The sequence below is a fragment of the Polypterus senegalus genome, chromosome 13, assembly GCF_016835505.1.
Source record: "Polypterus senegalus isolate Bchr_013 chromosome 13, ASM1683550v1, whole genome shotgun sequence".
NCBI classification, from domain to species: Eukaryota; Metazoa; Chordata; class Cladistia; order Polypteriformes; family Polypteridae; genus Polypterus; species Polypterus senegalus.
The window spans coordinates 162609733-162629849 of NC_053166.1; the positions used below are offsets into that span (position 1 = coordinate 162609733).

Genomic DNA, 20117 nt, shown 5'->3' on the forward strand with positions numbered 1-20117 from the left:
GAATTCTGGGAGATTGCTGTGGTTAGTGGCGCCCCCTGCGGATTGGCACTTCTTTTTCCTTTGTCTTCCTTGTTGAGCTCAGGCTGGTGCCCCGGATCCCGCAGACCACCCGCTATGTCAGGCCCGCACTGTCCCTCCTCTCTCTCCCATTGTTCCCAGTGTACTCCGAATCCCCATCATGCGTCCCCCCTCATCACACCTCCGGGCCTGGCCTATTAATGAAGCTGTACGGGGGGCTCCTCCTTGTCATCAGCTCTGCATTGCTTTATTGACCAAATGCCTAACGTTAGCTCTGAGTGGTGGGCCGGCAGCTCACCCCTTCATGGAATAGACTGGTGTTGGGCACTTCGTGGGCATTTCTGTGCCATCTCTCTTCTAATGCAGCTACTCCTACATGCTTGTTGTCCAGACGCACTGATGAAGTTACACATATCTGTTGACATTATATAGCGCCTTACAGCACTGCCCACTGCACTAGATAAGTGAGGGTTGACTGTTTGGACGGGTTAGTGCTAATCATCAAAGTGGGCTGTGCCAGCCTTGACTACAAGAGCAGCCAGGCTGATCACAAGAGGTTACAATTTTCTGAACTATAGTGCCATACCACAAGGGTGGCAGACAGATGGATATGAAAGGCATTACATAACAGCTGGGTGGGTATGTAACTGTAAAAGGCACTAGATATGCAATGACGATATAAAGGCACCTCATAATGCAGTGATACGCATGGAAGGCGCTATATAACAGATGAATGAGTAGAGATGTGAAAGGCGCTATATACCAGATATGAAAGGGTGCAAGGCACTAGATAATAGATATGAAATTACTATTTAATGCACAGATCGGTGTGAAAGGCGCTATATTATCTGTTATAACAGATGAATGAGTAGAGATTTGAAAGGCGCTATATACCAGCTAGGTGTCATTCTGCACAGTGTAATAGGTACGACAGACATCTGAAAGGCGCTATATACCACACGGCTCATTTTTTTCTGTTCTCTCTGTTGTGGTCACATCCTGATGGCCTCTTCAGTGGGGACACACGTGTCAGTGTCATGTGCCGTGCCACCTTTGTCCTCGCAGTGCAGCTTGCTCCTCTCGCCCGTGTGCCCCCCACAGACGTCCTGATAAAGCCAGTGGACACGGGCACAGGGCCGGCTTGCTGCCGTGTGCTCTCAGGCTGGCGCCGCACGTGTTTGTCCAGCGTGGTGGGCGCGACCCCACTCTCTGTGGCGCAACACCATTCACGACTGAGCAGATTGCTAAGGCGTAACAAACACATGGTATCCTGCTTGTTTTGGCGGGTGAAGCTTCGAGAGGCGCTTGGAGAGCAGGGGCAGTGCGGTGGACAAAGCAGGCACCTTTTTTTTTTTCTTATTTCATGTCCTCTGAACAAAGCGCGGCACCAAAATAACGACGAGCGAGTCGCGTGTCACCTGGCAGAAGTCGTCTTTGTGCAGGCAGGCATGGCGAGCGTCGCAAACACAGGGCTCAATGGCCTTTCATGACGAATGAAAACAAGTGCTTGGGACACAGATGGTGGCATTGGTGCCTTAGGGGCCAGCGGGCACAGCAGATCATAAATGCTTCTCTTCTTAAATATGTAGACGAAACCACAGCTTTGTCTTCTTAAGCTGTTTTTTGTCTCAAATACCCAGTGCCAGTACTTACATGTTGCTTCATGTTTCTGGCTGAGGGGCACACCCATTGGCCTGGCATTGCCCCCTATACCCTTACCTGGGCGTGCACATGTGCAGTCTGAACTTTCCAGCTTAGTGATGAGGGTCTTCTCTTATTAAAATGAGCACTACCTGCTGTTTGATGCCAGGCCGTTCAGAGCCTGTGGCTTTTCCTGAGCAGTCGGTGGTCACCTAACTCTCTATGGCTTTGCTTAGTCAGATGACAATGACATCAGAGGGCATCACTGTGAGCTGATGACAGAATTGATGTTAAAGGTGCATCATGAGCCGGGCAGATGGGCAGTCGTGATGAGGGAGGTGGGCTCACGTGGATGCTAGAGAGGTCCACACACACAGCGAGGGACAGTCAGTCTGCCATGGTCCCGCCTGGGTCTTCACACCCAAGACACTGCTGGTCACAACTCCATGACGGTAGCCCCCTCGGATGTTGTGCCTTGTGACCAGGAGAAGACAGGAGTGTAAACCCCATCATTTCATAAGGATCTCAGGTGGCAACCAGACGACCCAAGACACTGGGTGATGGCACCTTGTCACAATTCTTCCATGAAGGGATCCTAGCATGAGGGTGGGAGGTGAAGAATTTCTATAAAAGTAAACTTCACACCGATGAGGCCTCACGAGCATCTTGTGAAGCTCCTTGGGCTTGTACTGAATGTTCTACTGGCCTGGATGTCACCTCCATTGCTCCTTCACTCTTTCTGCTCTCCGTGGTCTTCAGTCAGCCCAGCTGTTCCCTCCTGGACTTTCTCTGGTGCTGCTGGGTCTCTTTTTTTTGTAATATGAAGACCAAAACCACACTCAGGACTGCAGGCGAGGCCTCGGCTCCTTGGGCTTGGAGTGAACACTTGGGGGCGCTAGATAACCTAAACACCTCATTAGCTGTCTCCGTGTCTTCTGTCCAGTCAGGTCACCTCTTAATCAGTTTAGTCCCCTCCTCAGTTGCTCTCCGTGGTGCTCAGTCCTCCTCGTTGTTCTCCTCCGCTCTTTGCCTTAGCACTGCGGCGTCTAAGTTTTGTAACATGGCGACCAAAACTGCACACAGTGCACCAGGGGAGGCTGTGCTAGTGTGGTATACGGCGCCTCACACTTACACTAAACACTTGGGGGCGCTCGATAACTTAAACCTCCTGCTAGCTTTCTTAATGTGTCCTGCCCAGTCGCGTGCCCTCTTACTCACCCAGCGGTTCATCATCTTCAGTCTGCGCCTCAGTTTACTGTCCATGGTGCTGAATCGGCCTTGGGGCTCTGCTGTGGCGCCCCTGAATGTCCCAGGTAGTCATATCCCCTAACGGCCCCTCATGGTTTACCAGAACCACTGTAAGCCCCCCCACCCCAGCCCAGCTGCACCCTGTGGCCCCTCCTAACCACTGTAAGCCCCCCCACCCCAGCTGCACCCTGTGGCCCCTCTTAACCACTGTAAGCCCCCCACCACCGCCCAGCTGCACCCTGTGGCCCCTCCTAGCCACTGTAAGCCCCCCCACCCCAGCCCAGCTGCACCCTGTGGCCCCTCATACTTCCTGGTCCCACTCTAAACCCCCCCTCCTCTGTCCCACTTCACCAGATATGTCATGGCACAGGGCACAGTTGGATACTCAAATGCCCCCAATGCCCACTTTCAGTGCTTGCATCTTCTGCCCCTTGTGTGGACCTGAAAGGACAGGATGTGGGGTGGCATCTGACTTGTGACAGGCATCTACACAATGGGACAGGACGCGGGGTCCGCGCTTTGGTAACGGAAGCCACTCATCACCTGCACAACAATAATATTGACTTAACGTAAATGGAAAATGTGTTCTTTCCATCAATGTGAGGTGCAGACCACGGTGACGACACGAGGGGATCAAAGCAGGTGTTATCTGCGGCTGATAAGTGTTGGATGGCCCGCCGCTGCCCGCCCGCCCGCCGTAGACAATGTTTATTTGCTCCGGTTATCTTTTACACGTTGGTTGTGTGGCATTTTTTTTTCCCCTTCTCAAAAGAAGCGGTTGAGTGTGAAAAATGACATTTTAAAAATATTCTCGCCAAATATCGCTTCAAAACATCGTCTGGGGCAGCGGCGGCCCCTTGTTTGTGATGCAAGGCGCCTTACAAGAGCCTCCTTCTGCTCTTCTGATGTAACATCCTGGCCGGAAAGAGTGGCAGCACGCAAATCTGGACTGCCAGCGGAACTTCATCCATTGTGGAGTCACAAATGGCTTCATCGGAGGGGCAAGACAGGGTACCATGAGTACCATGATGGTCTGGCAGGCACAAGTGGTATTAACTATGGAGGGCAGCCAATCAAGGGGCCACCCTGCCAAAAAATGGACAGGGACCCTGAAATAAAAGAGGGAGGGGAAGAAAGAGGGTAAAACTGGGATAACATGGGGTAACCCTGGGGAAAATGAGCACCAGACAGCCTTTATAGTTAAGGGCAACGAGCTGCTTTTAAAGAACTACACTGACCGTCATGCACCGCGGCGGTACTCGGCCACGCGACAGCAACACATCACAATTAAGGCGCGCGGCGTGTCAAGCTCGGACTGTGGCCACGGGATTTATTTTGGGACACGCGTTGGTGGCCCATGTCCAGCGCCTTTGTCGTCTGCCAAGCGTCGTCTGAGTTGGACTGTTGTGGGGGTCTGAATAACGTGGACTACAGCAAGGTAGATTCGCATTCCTATTATTATGTTGTTATTCTTCCATTATGCCGTTCGGAGTCGTGTGCCGCTGTCACGACAAAGACAACTGCGTTTGAGTTTGGGGCGCCCACTTTTAGGACACGACGTGGTGAACTCATGTGAAGCACACTTGATACTAACCGCTCCGAACCTGTCCGTCCGCCATTCGTTCTCTCCGCCTCTCGTGTCGCGCGTGCGTGTGTGTGTATTGGGCTCAAAGCACAAATACGTCATTAGATAGGCGGGCGACACGACAGAAGACGAGCGGGTTCCGGTTATAGCCGACTGGCGGCGGAGATAGCCGATGGAAACCGAAAACACTGGGCCGGGCGCCGGACGCCTTTTATTAAAAAAAAACACGACTTTCTCTCCGTAAATACGCCGCGATCCTCACAGAATAAGCAGCGTGAGGTGAAATGGCCGTTTTAACGTTTAATGCGCTTAATTTGCAAAACATTGATGGGGATAACGGTGTGGATGTTTGATTCGAACTGGATGGTTCGGTTTTGAAGAACAGACACATCTGCTCGCAGTTGGCCAGCTACTGTGCACCGACCGCATTACAGCGTTACATCCACCCAAAGTAAAGAGCCGCAAACTCCGTGTGTGTTTACCAGACATCTGCTGTGTTAGGCCAGTTAAGGGATCTGTCTGTCTGTTATCTAGTGCCACTCACTCACTCACTCGATCGATCGATCTGTCATATAGCGCCTTTCATTTCTATCTATCTATTTATCTACAGGTGCATCTCAATAAATTAGAATATCATCGAAAAGATCATTTACTTTATTAATTCAAAAAGTGAAACTCATATATTTACATAGTGTAGATTCATCAGACGCAGAGTGATATATTTCAATAGGAGACACCAGGGCCAACAATACAGACGAGCTGAAGGCCGCAGTCAAAGCACCTGGGCTTCCATAACCCCTCAGCAGGGCCACAGGCTGATGGCCTCCATGCCAGTCATTCATGCCAAAGGAGCCCCGACTGGGTATTGAGTGCATGCGTACACAGACATGCCTTTCAACAACAGGCCAACATTTCTGTATTAAAAAACAGAGTTTTCATTACCTTTAGGCCATAATCAGCAAAATGAAAAGAATTAGATGCTTGAAATGTCTTTTTTTTTTTTTTTAACATTTGATGATATTCTAATTTATTGAGATGCACTTGTATCTATCTGTCAGTTATATAGCGCCTTTCACATCAATGTATTAGTCTATCTAGCTGTTATATAGCACCTTTCACATCTATCTATATCTATCCGTTATATCTTTCACATCTATCTGTCAGTTATATAGCGCCTTTCACTTCCATCTATCTATCCATTATACAGCGCCTTTCACATCTATCTATCTGTAAAATTGTAAGGGATGTTACTCTCACACAAAGACTCGTGCACCCCGGCCTTGCATCTTGATCACATGCAGTACAACCCACGGTTTTAATGTTCGGCTCACGGTGACCCTTAACTTTCTCTTCAGGTCCTTCTCATGGCCACCGAAGATGTTGCGGTGCGCAATCCCTGGCAGGAAATGAATGGCCCTGCATGAACAGTGGCATTTCTGACATGGACTGAACCCCGGTGACGGTGACATGAAAGTGAATCCACAAACCTGATAGACAGCTGACCTCACAGTCGGGAGACGTGTCACTGCCACCGAGCGACACACAATATCACACAAGACACGCAAGCCAGTGTCACACACAGCACAGCAACAGACCGAAGTGCAAGGATGGGCGTCTCAGAGCTCACATGGCAGCTCCTTCTCGTTTCCATCTGTGTGGGCGTCGATTGATGATCTCCCAGCCCGCCAGACTGCGTACTGCAGGTCTTCAAAGGAGTGGCGCATACCACCTGTAAGCGCCATTAATGCATCGTGTATGTTGATTAAATGCTTAACCGCTTTCATGACCCCACAACTACGGACATCTCTCCTCGTTTCCCACAGGATTTCATTAACGCACAGCCCTTGGGCCCAACAGTAGACTGTGTAACTGGCACGTTGACTGGCACATGGACCCTGCCTATTGCTAGCCCGTACTCGAGTGCCCAAAATTGAGTCTGTAAGAAAAGGTAGAATTTTGCTTCACTAAACTCTGCCATTTGTCGACCAGTCAAATTCTCGCACTCGATCCAGCAGCACACGTGTTTAATCCTTCTGGCCACCTCGCTCCCAAGTCCCCATTGATTCACCTCTTCTCCAACCTCGCGCCAGTCCGGACGCTGACACGACTCTTCCCATCATGCTGTGTGGCAGACCATTTCTCCGACACCCACGCAGTTTCAGTGGCATGCAATGTCCTCAAAGGCGGCAGGCAGCTTGGCCCTTTTTGCTTTGTGGCCGCGGTCTCATTGGCTCGCTGGATTACAGCTCTCATCTTACTGTCCGTCTGCTTCTCTCAGCGTTTCACCACATTGCACTTACAACAGGCAGCCCCCCCTCACCCCCCGTATTTTCATCTCCACCATTCATTTTCTAAGAAATGCATTAGTCCTAAAGTGGCCAGTCGCTGCCTGTTACGGTGTTAAATGTCACTTTGTCTACCCAGTGACATTCGGCCCACCAAAATACAAATGGAATCCATCTTAATGAAAGGGTGAGTGCCTGTGTGTCCCTGCACTTGCTCTGCCTCTCCTGTCCAACAGATGGCGCACCAGAAACATTAGCACTGCTTTTACAAACCCTGTACAGCAAGCGGACAGACGCACGGCACCGTCAACGTTAACGCTGGGGTCTCAACTGGTCTTAGGTGGGCAGCACAGCAAGTTTATCAATAAGTGACTGAGATGGAGCTAAGCCACGGTGAAGTCCCAGTGGTCCTGCTGCCCAACATGGGATAAATGGATGGATGGATAAATGGATAGATGGATAGATAGATAGATATGAAAGGCGCTATATGATAGATAGATAGATACTTTATTAATCCCAAGGGGACATTAACCCATAAACCAGCAGCAGCTCACTAATAATAAACAATATTAAATATCAGAGTGATAACAATGCGGGTATAACAGACAATAACTTTAATGTATAATGTTAACGTTTACCCCCCAGGGTGGAATTGAAGAGTCGCACAGTGTGGGGTCTCCTCAGTCTGTCACTGGCGCTGCCCCTCTGTCTGGAGATGACACTGTTCAGTGGATGGCGCTTTTTTGTGAGCAGTGACTAACTTTTCCTTTTTTTTGGGGTGGGTGGTACACATTTTTTAAAGCCCCCCAAGTCAGTGCTCATTTTTGCCAACTTCTTTTCTTTTTTTTTTAGCACTTTTCTGCTCTGATCGAGTGACCTCCCAATGGCCTTTTCTACATCACCAGCTGCTCCTGTGCCAGCCACGTTATCATACAACTGGTCGACGTCACTCTTTTTAGTTCCCTTTTATTGGTGCCCATGAGTGGCATTGTAATCAGTTACACAATTGAAGTATCAGAACCTCCCGAGTCAGCATAATAAAGTTGTTATTTAAAACTTCAGCCATTCAGCCTAACTAACTCCTCCAAAGTGACATCAAGCCGAGTTTTGAAGGCCCCTAAAGTCCTGCTGCCCGCCACATGGCTTGGTCACTTATGTGAAAGTTCTGCCACGCGTGTGAAATGTGCCCTTCACAAGTGTCCCACCGTGTCCCCAACGTCCCCTGCCTGCATTCTCTGGCCATGACTCCTCGTCACTCATCCCCTGCAGATGTCCTCCTCTGGACTTTCTGCTCTTGCAGTATGGAGACCTGAACAGCTCGCAGTCCACCAGGTGTGGTCTCACTAGTGCTCAGTTACGGGCAAACGAGTGCCAAAAAAAGGAAGTCCTCGGCGTCCGTGTCAGAGCAGGCGTCCCTGTGCCTGACCGCCGTGACGAGGACCTCCTGACCCACATGTTTGACGGGTGGTCACATGTCGAGTGAGGTTTGGTCTGCTGACAGGTGTTAGCCGTGTTGACACAGCAGGTGTAATGGGGCGAGCGAGCGAGCGCAGCCTGCCGTGTAACCCGCGTGTGTTTGACGAGGGGGTGCCATGACCAGGAACGCCAAGGCCTTCATCCATCGGCCGTGCTGTTGGAGGACCTTTCAGAGTTTGACTCCCCTTTGCCCCCTTGCTGCACTTTTTATCTTTTCTTACATAAGGATTGCTTGGAAATGCCAAAGGGGGCCGTTCTACTAAAATCCCCTCCCCAATTACTCCAGTAATGACAAAGGGTACAAGTTGGCACTCCGTACCCTTTCCACTGCTTTGTTTATTTTGAGCTTTAAAAACTCCTCTCGGGGTCCGTGCCAGTCGCTGTCCTAAGCCAGACTGTCTTTGTTGCTGCCCACTGGCCAATGACAGCCATCTAACAGGCATACTGTGTAGACACATGGGTTAGGGCATTGTGGCCGGGTGCCAACCGGGTCATCCTGTTTAATATTTTGACACAACACAACACCCAGGGTACACTTCTTCGGCTGTCATTAACAGATTTGGCTTCTGTCCGGTGGGCCACTCTTGTCAAATTGACGCCTCCATCAATAAAAACCCTGTGAACCGGAAGGGACGGAGTCAGTTGCCCTCACTGGGCGGGTTCTCGGTGTTGCATAGAAGGAAGGAGCCGACAGTGTTTAGCAATAGCACCCCCTGTTGTCCTGGAGGTCACTACACACCTCAACAGAGCCAATAAGGTGGTTTTTAACATTTCACCGTATACGTGGCATTTTAACCTGCTGGTGGGCTGCGCCGTCAAAGCTGTGCTCCGCTGAGGAGCCAATCAGACTGCAAACATTCAAGCCTGTTTATGTGGTCAGTCATGTTACACGACACGCGATTCTCATGAAACTTCCTTAACACGAGGAATGGCGGCTATCGAGTGGGCTTGCCTTGTAGTGCCGCAGGCCGCCGCCAGACCCTTCTCAGAGTCATGTGACATTGGCACGCATTCCCATTGAGTCACAGAGCTCTGCAGGTCTACAGCCTGACCCTTGTTGTTTGCTTGGCAGTGGCAGCGCGAGTGAGCAAATCAAAGAGAATGAAGCTGTGCTTTTAGCGGTTCAAGAGAGGTGAACGCTGTTGGGTCCCAGACACGTCCGTGTTATTACATTACGCATTCCATGTGGAGGTAACACTGTAATGGCACCATCGGGTGGCATCAGCGCTGAGTCACCAGCCGAATGGCCTGGCATTCAAGTGAGCAGCTGCAGGGGAGCCTAGAAAACTCTGCCAAAGTCCTGTAAGAAGTCCATCTAGTGCAGCGGCCATGAGCCGCCTAAAAATGTGACATAAGGAGCGGAAATCCATTGGATTGGCACCAGCAAGCACTGCGTGTCGCCTCATTACATTTGTTAAATGATTTTCAGTCTGAAGAGTTTATACAAATACGCCAGCTGTGCTGCCCGCCTAAGATGGGTTGAAATCCAAGTAACCAACGTTGACCTCGATGTTAACGTTTGCAGCGCACCATCTATTGGAATGTATTTTGTAAAGCATGTAGTATTAAAATACGCTGCATTTGTCATTCCAACAGATGACGCTTCACAAACAGTCTGTTAATGACAATTGCAATGCATCTGTCTCTGTTATATGCCACTTGGTATGGGAGCACGTAGTGCTGTTAATGTTTGTGATGCGCCATCTGCTGGAATGACAAATGCAAGGCATTTTATTACTTCAGATGTGTGTGGTGCACCATGTGTTGGAGTGACACACACAGACACCTCTCCATTCATTAAGGTGGATTATACCGTTGCCAGATAAATCCATCAGAAGTTCAGTCGCACCCTGACATACTTGAGGCCATGCCTCCCACTCGTGTGTTCACCCTAACTGGCACCAGACACCAAATAAAGAAAAACTGGCCAAGTCCACATGGCTAATGTCCGGGTTCTGGGCATACAGAATGCTGGAGTAGGCACAGGGGCACCGTGTGAAAATACACAGGCATGCGCCATGGACAGCTCGGCTGCGGGTCCTCCTCTCAAAGATTTGCAGAATGAATCCGTCAGTTCGGTTCACTTTGAGGTGGCATTTAGCTTTGCTTTCCCCCCTGTTGGGTGACTGGTGGGCATCCTGGCCACTGACTTCATTGGTGGGGTGAGACCACCCGAGTAGCTTCATATTGTCTTTAGTTGTGTGTGCAGTTCCCGAGTGACAGCCTTTGTTTGTCTCGTCTTGTCCTGCAGGTTGATGTCTCGGTGATGGCTGATGCTCTTCAATACCTCGACATCACAGAGACCTCGTTTGGCATCTCAGCTTTTGCCGTTTGCTTCAACCCCTTCTTCTGGAATGTCGTGAGTATCCGTCCTTTCCCTGTTCCTTCACCAGTGCCCAGAGTGGCAGTGCCCCTTGCCTGCAGCAGCGTATGGCGCCCGTCACGTGCCACTGTTGAAATGTCAGGGCTTTACTGGCACATCCAAATTCTTCTCTTTCGTGTCATTTCTGTTATGTTTGTCTGTGGAGCTCCAGGAGGCGGGGCCATCCTGACATGCCTGCTGCTGGCTCCTCCCTCCGGCTTTATGTTTGGTCAGTCCAGAGAGACCCCCGGGGGGCTTTGGGATTGTGTTGAGTTGAGTTGTACGTGTTGCTTGAATGTTCTGTTTTTTGTGATTTTCTTGCCTTAGTTATTGTTTTTTTTTTGTTTGGATTGTTCTTCTGGACTGTGCAGTGCCTTCTCAGACAGATCCCTTTGCCTTTTTCTGATCAGTTGAGGAATTTTTCCTTGTTTTTGCTAATAAATCTCTCAGTTTATAAAGATTCCTTGTTTTCTTGTTTGTGCACAAGCCAGGGGTTTGTGGTAATCCTCCTCCTTGTGGTGGTTTTGCTTTATTAGGGACCTGCTAGGCTTGAAGCCTCCTGGTCATAGTTGTGAGTAAGCTGGACAGGGTGACCCTCTTCTGGGCTGGTCAGTGAAGCCCCTGGCCAGTGGTGTCTTTATATTTTGAAGGCCTTTAAGATGTTTAATTAAACTCACAACATGAAAGTGTCTGTGAAACTCTCGCACCGTCTTGAACTGTATAGCTGCTACAGTTGGACGGTCCGTTCTAGTGGTCAGTGTTATGTTACTTTAATAGAAGTGTATACTGGGTGTGCTGGGTCAGTGCCACCTTTACCAGATCTCTACCAGAAGTGCCAAGAAGATCTGTAAAAAGTTTAAGGTGCTTCAGAGATGAAAAAGTCCTCCTCATAACACGTAAGTGGGCATCGTGAAGAACTGGTTTGACCTTTGAAAACTGTAAGAACAACAGAAAATATCGAAAGGGTCAGATAGGCCGTGTTGTAGGCCTCAGTCACAAAACTGACCTGCTGGCCTGGAAATGTAAGGTGGGCCTCACCAGCTCAAGGCAAGCAGCAGGCTTTGTGGCCTACACAGAAAAAAAAGGGTGGAAACGTGTGGTTCTCAAAAGGGAGAGGGCAACTGTAAAAACCCTGGCCCAAAATAACTAAACACTGTTTCTTAATAAACGTTTCTTACATTAAAAAAGAAACCCAGTTTTGACATTTCTGGATTGACTTCATGAAAATGGGAAAGCATTTAAAAGTCATGGGGAACACAGGCCTGGACCTGAGAACTGCTGGTCGGGGGACCATGAATGTGTAGGAAAAATATATCTGTATATCTATCTGTCTAGTATATAGCGCCTTTCACATTTATCTATCATATAGCGCCTTTCATACAATGGTGTGAAAAACTATTTGCCCCCTTCCTGATTTCTTATTCTTTTGCATGTTTGTCACACAAAATGTTTCTGATCATCAAACACATTTAACCATTAGTCAAATATAACACAAGTAAACACAAAATGCAGTTTTTAAATGATGGTTTTAATTATTAAGGGAGAAAACAAAATCCAAACCTACATGGCCCTGTGTGAAAAAGTAATTGCCCCTTGTTAAAAATAACCTAACTGTGGTGTATCACACCTGAGTTCAATTTCCTGATTACTGCCACACCTGTTTCAATCAAGAAATCACTTAAATAGGAGCTGCCTGACACAGAGAAGTAGACCAAAAGCACCTCAAAAGCTAGACATCATGCCAAGATCCAAAGAAATTCAGGAACAAATGAGAACAGAAGTAATTGAGATCTATCAGTCTGGTAAAGGTTATAAAGCCATTTCTAAAGCTTTGGGACTCCAGTGAACCACAGTGAGAGCCATTATCCACAAATGGCAAAAACATGGAACAGTGGTGAACCTTCCCAGGAGTGGCCGGCCGACCAAAATTACCCCAAGAGCGAGGCGACTCATCCGAGAGGTCACAAAGACCCCAGGACAACGTCTAAAGAACTGCAGGCCTCACTTGCCTCAATTAAGGTCAGTGTTCACGACTCCACCATAAGAAAGAGACTGGGCAAAAACGGCCTGCATGGCAGATTTCCAAGACACAAACCACTGTTAAGCAAAAAGAACATTAGGGCTCGTCTCAATTTTGCTAAGAAACATCTCAATGATTGCCAAGACTTTTGGGAAAATACCTTGTGGACTGATGAGACAAAAGTTGAACTTTTGGAAGGCAAATGTCCGTTACATCTGGCGTAAAAGGAACACAGCATTTCAGAAAAGAACATCATACCAACAGTAAAATATGGTGGTGGTAGTGTGATGGTCTGGGGTTGTTTTGCTGCTTCAGGACCTGGAAGGCTTGCTGTGATAGATGGAACCATGAATTCTACTGTCTACCAAAAATCCTGAAGGAGAATGTCCGCCATCTGTTCGTCAACTCAAGCTGAAGCGATCTTGGGTGCTGCAACAGGACAATGACCCAAAACACACCAGCAAATCCACCTCTGAATGGCTGAAGAAAAACAAAATGAAGACTTTGGAGTGGCCTAGTCAAAGTCCTGACCTGAATCCAATTGAGATGCTATGGCATGACCTTAAAAAGGCGGTTCATGCTAGAAAACCCTCAAATAAAGCTGAATTACAACAATTCTGCAAAGATGAGTGGGCCAAAATTCCTCCAGAGCCTGTAAAAGACTCATTGCAAGTTATCGCAAACGCTTGATTGCAGTTATTGCTGCTAAGGGTGGCCCAACCAGTTATTAGGTTCAGGGGCAATTACTTTTTCACACAGGGCCATGTAGGTTTGGATTTTTTCTCCCTAAATAATAATAACCATCATTTAAAAACTGCATTTTGTGTTTACTTGTGTTATATTTGACTAATGGTTAAATGTGTTTGATGATCAGAAACATTTTGTGTGACAAACATGCAAAAGAATAAGAAATCAGGAAGGGGGCAAATAGTTTTTCACACCACTGTATCTATCTATCTATCTATCTATCTATCTATCTATCTATCTATCTATCTATCTATCTATCTATCATATAGCGCCTTTCACTCTATCTATCTATCTATCTATCTATCTATCTATCTATCATATAGCGCCTTTCACTCTATCTATCTATCTATCTATCTATCTATCTATCTATCTATCTATCTATCTATCTATCATATAGCGCCTTTCACATCTATCTATCTATCTACAACCCCAATTCCGATGCAGTTGGCACGTTGTGTAAAACGTAAATAAAAACAGAACACAGTGATTTGCAAATCCTTTTCCGCCGATACTCAATTGACTACACTATGAAGACAAGATATCGAATGTTCAAACTGATAAACTTTATTGTTGTTTTGCAAATCTTCACTCGTTTTGAATTTGATGCCTGCAACACGTTCCAAAAAAAGCTGTGACAGCTTTGTGAACCGAAGTCCCCTGGCGTCCCCTCATGTCGGTGCCTCCCAGGACTTACTGTAAGGCCGAAGCTGAAGCCCGTGCTGCCCTCAGGTTGCCTTTGTTAAGCAAATATGGCAGGTGGGCGCCAAACTCAAGGCCACTCACCTGAGTGCCAGGCAGGAGTCAAAGTCCTGCACCGCTGACCCGGGTCAAGGTTTATTTGAGCAGTGAGCTGGCATTGCGCAGTTCACTTCTGGTCCGAATAGTGACACTAATGGGGGTCTGGTGAATCCCCCCTAAACTAACCCTTTCTTATCTGTCTGTCTGCCCGTCTTATTTTTTTTTTGACATGCCCGTTCAGGTAAGTCGCACACTCATCTCGAGGTCAGGTGGTCCTGCTCACTGATGGTGGCACCAGACAGCTGTGACGTGTTTGACGTGTCACATGTTAAGACACATAAATCAGAAGTTCACTGTGACCTCAGCTACTGTCACATAGTGTGGCGGGCAGTGCCCACCCACTTTAAGTGCTTGTACTCCCCAGCCATTTTTAAAATGAAACGGGTGGCTTTGTAGACTGAGCCCTGAGGGTAAGTGGGTGACGGAGCCCCTGAAGGAGATCAGAGTTGGCCCGCTGAGAGCCCAGAGATGAGGGGTTTGCCTGCCGTGCCCCCAATGTAGGAATGGAGTCAGGGTGGCAGGGGAATTTGTACGGGATGAAGCAAAAGGAGCCTGTGGGGTCGAGCGGTTCAGTGGGTAGTGGGCCGGGTCACCACCCTGTGGTCCCTTGTTGTGTGCCTTCGTATTTGGTGACAGCCTTGTGTGATTTTGTGTTTTTGAGTGGCGCAGAGTGTGAAGGTGGCACCTTTCAGCACCCTCCCCTTACCCCTGAGTCTCCTGTGCCTTCATTCGTCACCATTCCACACAATAAACTGTCATCACCAAACAAATCGGCCCCTGAGCTGGTATCCATCATGGCGTACTCCTCGCCCGCTCAAGATCTTGGGTGAGTAACAAGACGCCTGACACGTTCAGTGCCGTGTGAGAGCCGCCATTGTGTGCGCCAGGTCTCAAGTGAGCCTCACGTGTGCCTCGTCGGGGTCCAGTCTTACGAGAGCGCAGGGCTTTGTCCGCCACATTTGACACCTGCCTGTGAAGCACAAGCAGCAGGTTGTTGTCGTATTTCTGCAGTGCGAACACTGGGGGGGGGCCTTGGGGTTGAGGTTTGAACCTGGGATCGTGTGGGTGTGTATAGCGCCTCTCCATAGTGACCACTGACAGCGTCGATCAGGTCGGGCAAGGAACACAGCATGTGGCAAGACACAAGACCACGAGAGGGAGGTGGGCCGCCGAAATCCGCAAAGTAGCAGCCAGCACTGCGCAGTGAGGTCCTGTCAGATGTGACCTTCTGGTGGTCCCGTCCAGTATAAGGGGCGGGTCCAGATAGGCAGAGGCAGAGGTGCTGTCACAGCTCTTTGCACCGAGGACCTGCGGGTCCATTGATGAAAGGAAAAGGGGGTGGGGGGTGTTAGATGGCAGCGGGTGGAATTGCCAGGCAGTAAGCCCTAAAGTGGTCTCCCAGTCACATGTGCATCTGTCTGTGGTCCTCACCTGGCCAACGTGCTTTACGAGAGTTTGAACGGAGCTGAACCTGAGACCCATCTGTAAAGGGCATGATGAGCTGCACATAAAACAAAGACTCCCCGTATTCATCTTTGGTGTTATCGACGATGTCGCACTCGACTGCGTGGATTTGAACGGTAGGGGCTGCCACATCCTAATAAAAGGGCAGGAGCCAGTTTCTATGTCCCTGTCTTTCCAACAGATGGCACATCACAAACTTGTTTAGCAATAAAACGCATTGCATTTCTCTTTCCAACAGGTGGTGCATCACAAACATGAACACTGCCCTTACAAATCCCTTACCAAAGGGCGCACAACAGAGACATGCCCATCACGTGGCACACTGCGTCCGTTCATGCCGAGGTCTACACTGATTACTTGGATTTCGGCCCATCTTAGTTAAAATGTACATTTCTGTGACAAAGGTGTGCCAATGTGACCATGAGGACAGCGTCTGTGTCTGTACATAACTACCCAGCATGCAATGCTTCCGCTCTCTCTCGTGCCTTTCACATCGGTAGGACTTTTATATAGCGCCTTTCATATCTCTCTTAACGTTAAGAGTGCCTTTCATGTCCACCAGTTCACAAGGGGTTAATGCATGTGGCTCAGGGAGAGAAGCGGGTATCGTGAATAATCATGTGTGTCACACTGTACCGCACTGCCTCGTGTCACCTGCACGGTCACTGAGGACAGCCAGAGCTCCAGCTGCTAGATGGCATGCTTAAGATGCCCCCCTTGGCACACTTCCACAGTGCCGGGTAGGTAATGGCACCTCAGAGTGGGGGACTTCACTTTTTGGCCCTCTATAAATTGAGCAGAAACAGGAAAGGTGCTGTGGACCCCAGTGAGGCGGGTGACAGCAAAAAAAAACAAAGGCCAGGAATTGTGGAAAGAAGAGGTAGAGCATGGCAGACCTGGCTCAGACGGGCACAGGGCTCACTAAAGAAGGCGCTATACAAAGTGATTCATTTCAGCTCCTTGTCATCCTTGAGCCTTTGTAGAGTGGAGTGTCTTTATGTGTTTAACATTCCCCCACTGCCATCCTATGCCACGCAGCAGCCAGGCATTCAAGGTCTCCATGGGTGGCAGGCTGCATGGCATATCAGGCTACTTTTGGGACACAGTGGCCGATGCCCCCCACGGGTTGCTATGCAGGTGTCGACCAAGTCACTGCCCATTCATGGCTTGTGTGGTGCCTGGTGACATCTGGGTTGTCACGTGCAGCTCTTAGTTTTTGGTAAGCTTGGCCTGTGAATGACGACGTAAACTCAACCAAGGAGGCAGGTGGATTCTGTGTGAGTGCAGGGAAACTTCTAGAAAAAAATCGGAATTAGCAGCAGCCACCCTAATTTGGGGCGTCCATAGGAAATGTGACATAATAAACAAGAATAGCTGTGTCAGAGACTTAAAATATTACAATGTGAGCTTTAACTGAAATGTTTAAAGTCTGAATATTCTCAGTTGTAATAGAAGTTTGTCGTTTGTCACCCTCTGAGGTCCATAGAGGGCTAGAAAAGGATCGAAAATCAAAAATAACCCCATATTCGTCATCATCGACCTTGAAATAGTCTAAAACGACACCTCACGTGCTTAGGTTAACAATTTGTCATGTTGAACCCCTGTGAGTGGTTCTTAGGGGGCTCGGACCACCAGTAAAGAATCAGATATCAAAAAATAGGACCATATCTGTGACCCTCAAGCACCAAATAGCAGAAAATGACACTTTACAAGCCTAAGCTACCAATCCCTGTTTGTTCAAAGTTTTGTGACCCCTCATGTCACATTAGGGGGGTTGAGCCCCCTGGGATCAGTTAATGAACAACTTCCAAGTTCTTCTGATCGTCTTTGCTGAGGACACCTGTTGGTTTACTCCTTATCATTTCCGGCACAAAATAGGGTCCAAATGTGCTCTGCGAATGAGGGTCTGGAGGTAAACAAATAGGGGCGGACCCCAAAACGCTCGATGCCTTACATAGCGAGACATCAAAACGAGTCCATCACAATTGCAGAAGTCCTCCTTATGACCACAAAAGTCTGAGCCAGAGTTGCTCCTATGCCCAAGTTGTGTCTCCAGGGTCACAAAGCCATCGTGGCTCACATTTCATGGCCGTCGAGGCTGGCAAAGCCATTGCAGTCACCCTAAGCGTAAGTCATCTGCCCAGTCCTAGGTGGCGCTGTGGCACTGTGTCTGCCCCCGGGTCTTATCTTATCAAGTGCCTTTCACAGCGAAGTGCCCACCACAGGTGACTCACCTTAGAGGTCGAGAGGAATTTCCCAATTGCTGCAGCTGCTGGGAAACAAAAAAAAAAAAAGTCCCGTTCTGTAACCGTGGAGGTCAGGCGAGGGTGCGATCTGCATAGCCAGCGGCCCGCGTGGATTACGGCCGAGGTGAGCCTCCGTTTCAGTAACAGCGTTTCCGTGGAGGCTTATCTCAGCGACATGCCCGCCAGACGTGAGCACTGCCAGGGTTCCGCCTCAGTGCCACATGCCGTGTCCTTAGACTCACCGTCACCATCCCGTGCTCTGTGGAATATTCATACGGGGGGCCAGCAGCCACCTTAGGTGACCCCGACTGCTCTGTGAAGCGCGGGCCCTGTGAGGGGCACAATATTAGAGGGCTGTCATAAACTGGACCCACTGGGGCTCTCCTTGTGTAATTTTGGACCGTATGAGACGTAAATTGCTGTTGTTGTTTTATATTAAAGCCCCCCAATCGACTCCCACGTCACAGCTTGAGTTTATTTTCTTTGTCTTTCCTTTCTTTTGGTTTTAATTTTCAAAGGCCCCGTTCAGCAGATGTTCTCCCACAGGTGTTACTGGACCACCCTCACTGGTGGGCACCCTATGTGTGGAGACACACCAATGACTTTTGTCACCTGCTGCTGTCCCCAGTGGTGCTGTTAGGCCTTGTGTGCGGCCCCTCACATGCTGCCGCTGGTGGCAGGGGGCTCTCGACCTTCCATCAGTAGAGAAGAATGGTGGGCCAAAGAGCGGCGGGGGGAATAAGAATAATTCAGCAACATAAAATAATAATAATCTTGTAGTTGTGAAAGGCGCTATATAACATGAAAGCCTAACTGACCCCCCTTGTGCCAGCACACGTCCTGTTTGTTTTCCTTGTCCTCGTTGTCCCTTCGGAGAGCCAATCAGGACCCTGAAACTGAAGCGTTTGGCAGGAGGGTGTGAAGGAGCAACCTGAGAGCGGTGGGCTTAGGAGGCCCCTGTGCCGAGCGCATTGTGCGGCGGATTATCAGCGGCCGTCGATGAGAGCATCGCTCGCGCTCCAGCTGTCCTTCGGGCCGCGGCCCACCATTGTGTGTGTGCGTGTTGTCGTTACATAAAAGATCAGTCGTCAAAAGGCCAGAACGACTTGATCCTGACGGGGGGCTTCAGCGTCCTGAGGAACAAAGTGTGCTGGGCTTCACGGGCAAAGGTGCTCTATAAACCAGAATGAGCATCGTGTGTGTGTGGGGGTCTGCGTGTCCGTCTGCTCTTCTCCACACGTGTTGGTGTCTCTGTGTGTGTGTGTGCACACGTTGTGTGTCGTCGTGTTCAGGTGGGCTTTTGAATACTTCAGTTGGGGTCTGTACATGCGGGACGTGTGTGTGTGTGGAGGGTGTGCAGGCCCATATGCTTTTGTGTACATGTATTGGGGGTCTGCACCCCTGTCCTCATGTCATGGAGGTGTGTAACTCTACACCTGCACACACACACACACATTTGTGGTTGGCGTGTGTCTCTCTGTCTTCGTTCCTTCCCGAGTTCACAGGTCCCACTTCCTCCATTGCCTCCATTGCCTCCTGCCACCCTACCACACCTGAGATGTGACCACAGTCGCTGCCCTGGCTGGCACAGCCTGCAGATGTCTCGTCTCAGCTTGCCCGCTCTTAATTTGTTCTGGCGTTGTCCTAATTGTGCCAACATTAACCTCCAGATGTGTTAATGAAGCCAGGCGTGCGCGAGGTCACAGCATGTCCTGTTCTTGAGCTGTGATGGCCGCCCTCCTCCTCCTCCTCCTCCCTGAACTTGCCGTCCTCTTTCCACCTCATTTTGCATTCCCTTCAGCTACAAGCGGCTGCCTGGCATAGCAACAGGCCTGGTCAATCTGGGCATAGCCACTCTGGTGGACTTCTCAATGGCTGCCTACTGGCACCGCAGGGATGCCAGTCACACCCCACTTTGTCTTAGGCTAACAGTAGTCGGAATTTGACTCGTTCTCATGGCGCAGGAGCGGGATGACGTGTTATGTGAACAGAGGCCATGGCATACTGTCACCAGAACAGGTGCCCAAAGGGGCAACAGAAAGAGCTGCAGGCCTGGTGTGCCTGCCCTGTGGGTGTATTTACTATATAGTGCCTTTCACCTCTGTCTGCCTATTACTGTATGTAGGGCTTCTCCTATCTTTGTGTCATATAGCGACTTTCTCATCCACTATAAAGTGCCTCTCCTGTCACCTGTCTGTCTGTATGTTCATTATGTGGTGCTGTCCCT

At 49.3% G+C, this 20117-nt stretch overlaps 1 protein-coding gene across 3 annotated transcripts in view; it reads left to right on the top strand.

Moving 5' to 3' along the window:
• Positions 1-4118: 4118 nt before the first annotated feature.
• Positions 4119-20117, top strand: part of pemt (phosphatidylethanolamine N-methyltransferase) — a 35327-nt gene continuing 19328 nt past the window's right edge. The window contains exons 1-2 of one of the 3 annotated variants that reach the window (XM_039775496.1): positions 4119-4345; positions 10505-10612. In XM_039775496.1, coding sequence (XP_039631430.1) covers positions 4265-4345; positions 10505-10612 — 189 coding nt within the window. In that variant the 5' untranslated portion in view covers positions 4119-4264. Of the gene's footprint in view, positions 4346-9414; positions 9513-10504; positions 10613-20117 lie in introns of those variants that run through there. The other 2 variants (XM_039775494.1, XM_039775495.1) reach the window with 2 other exon arrangements.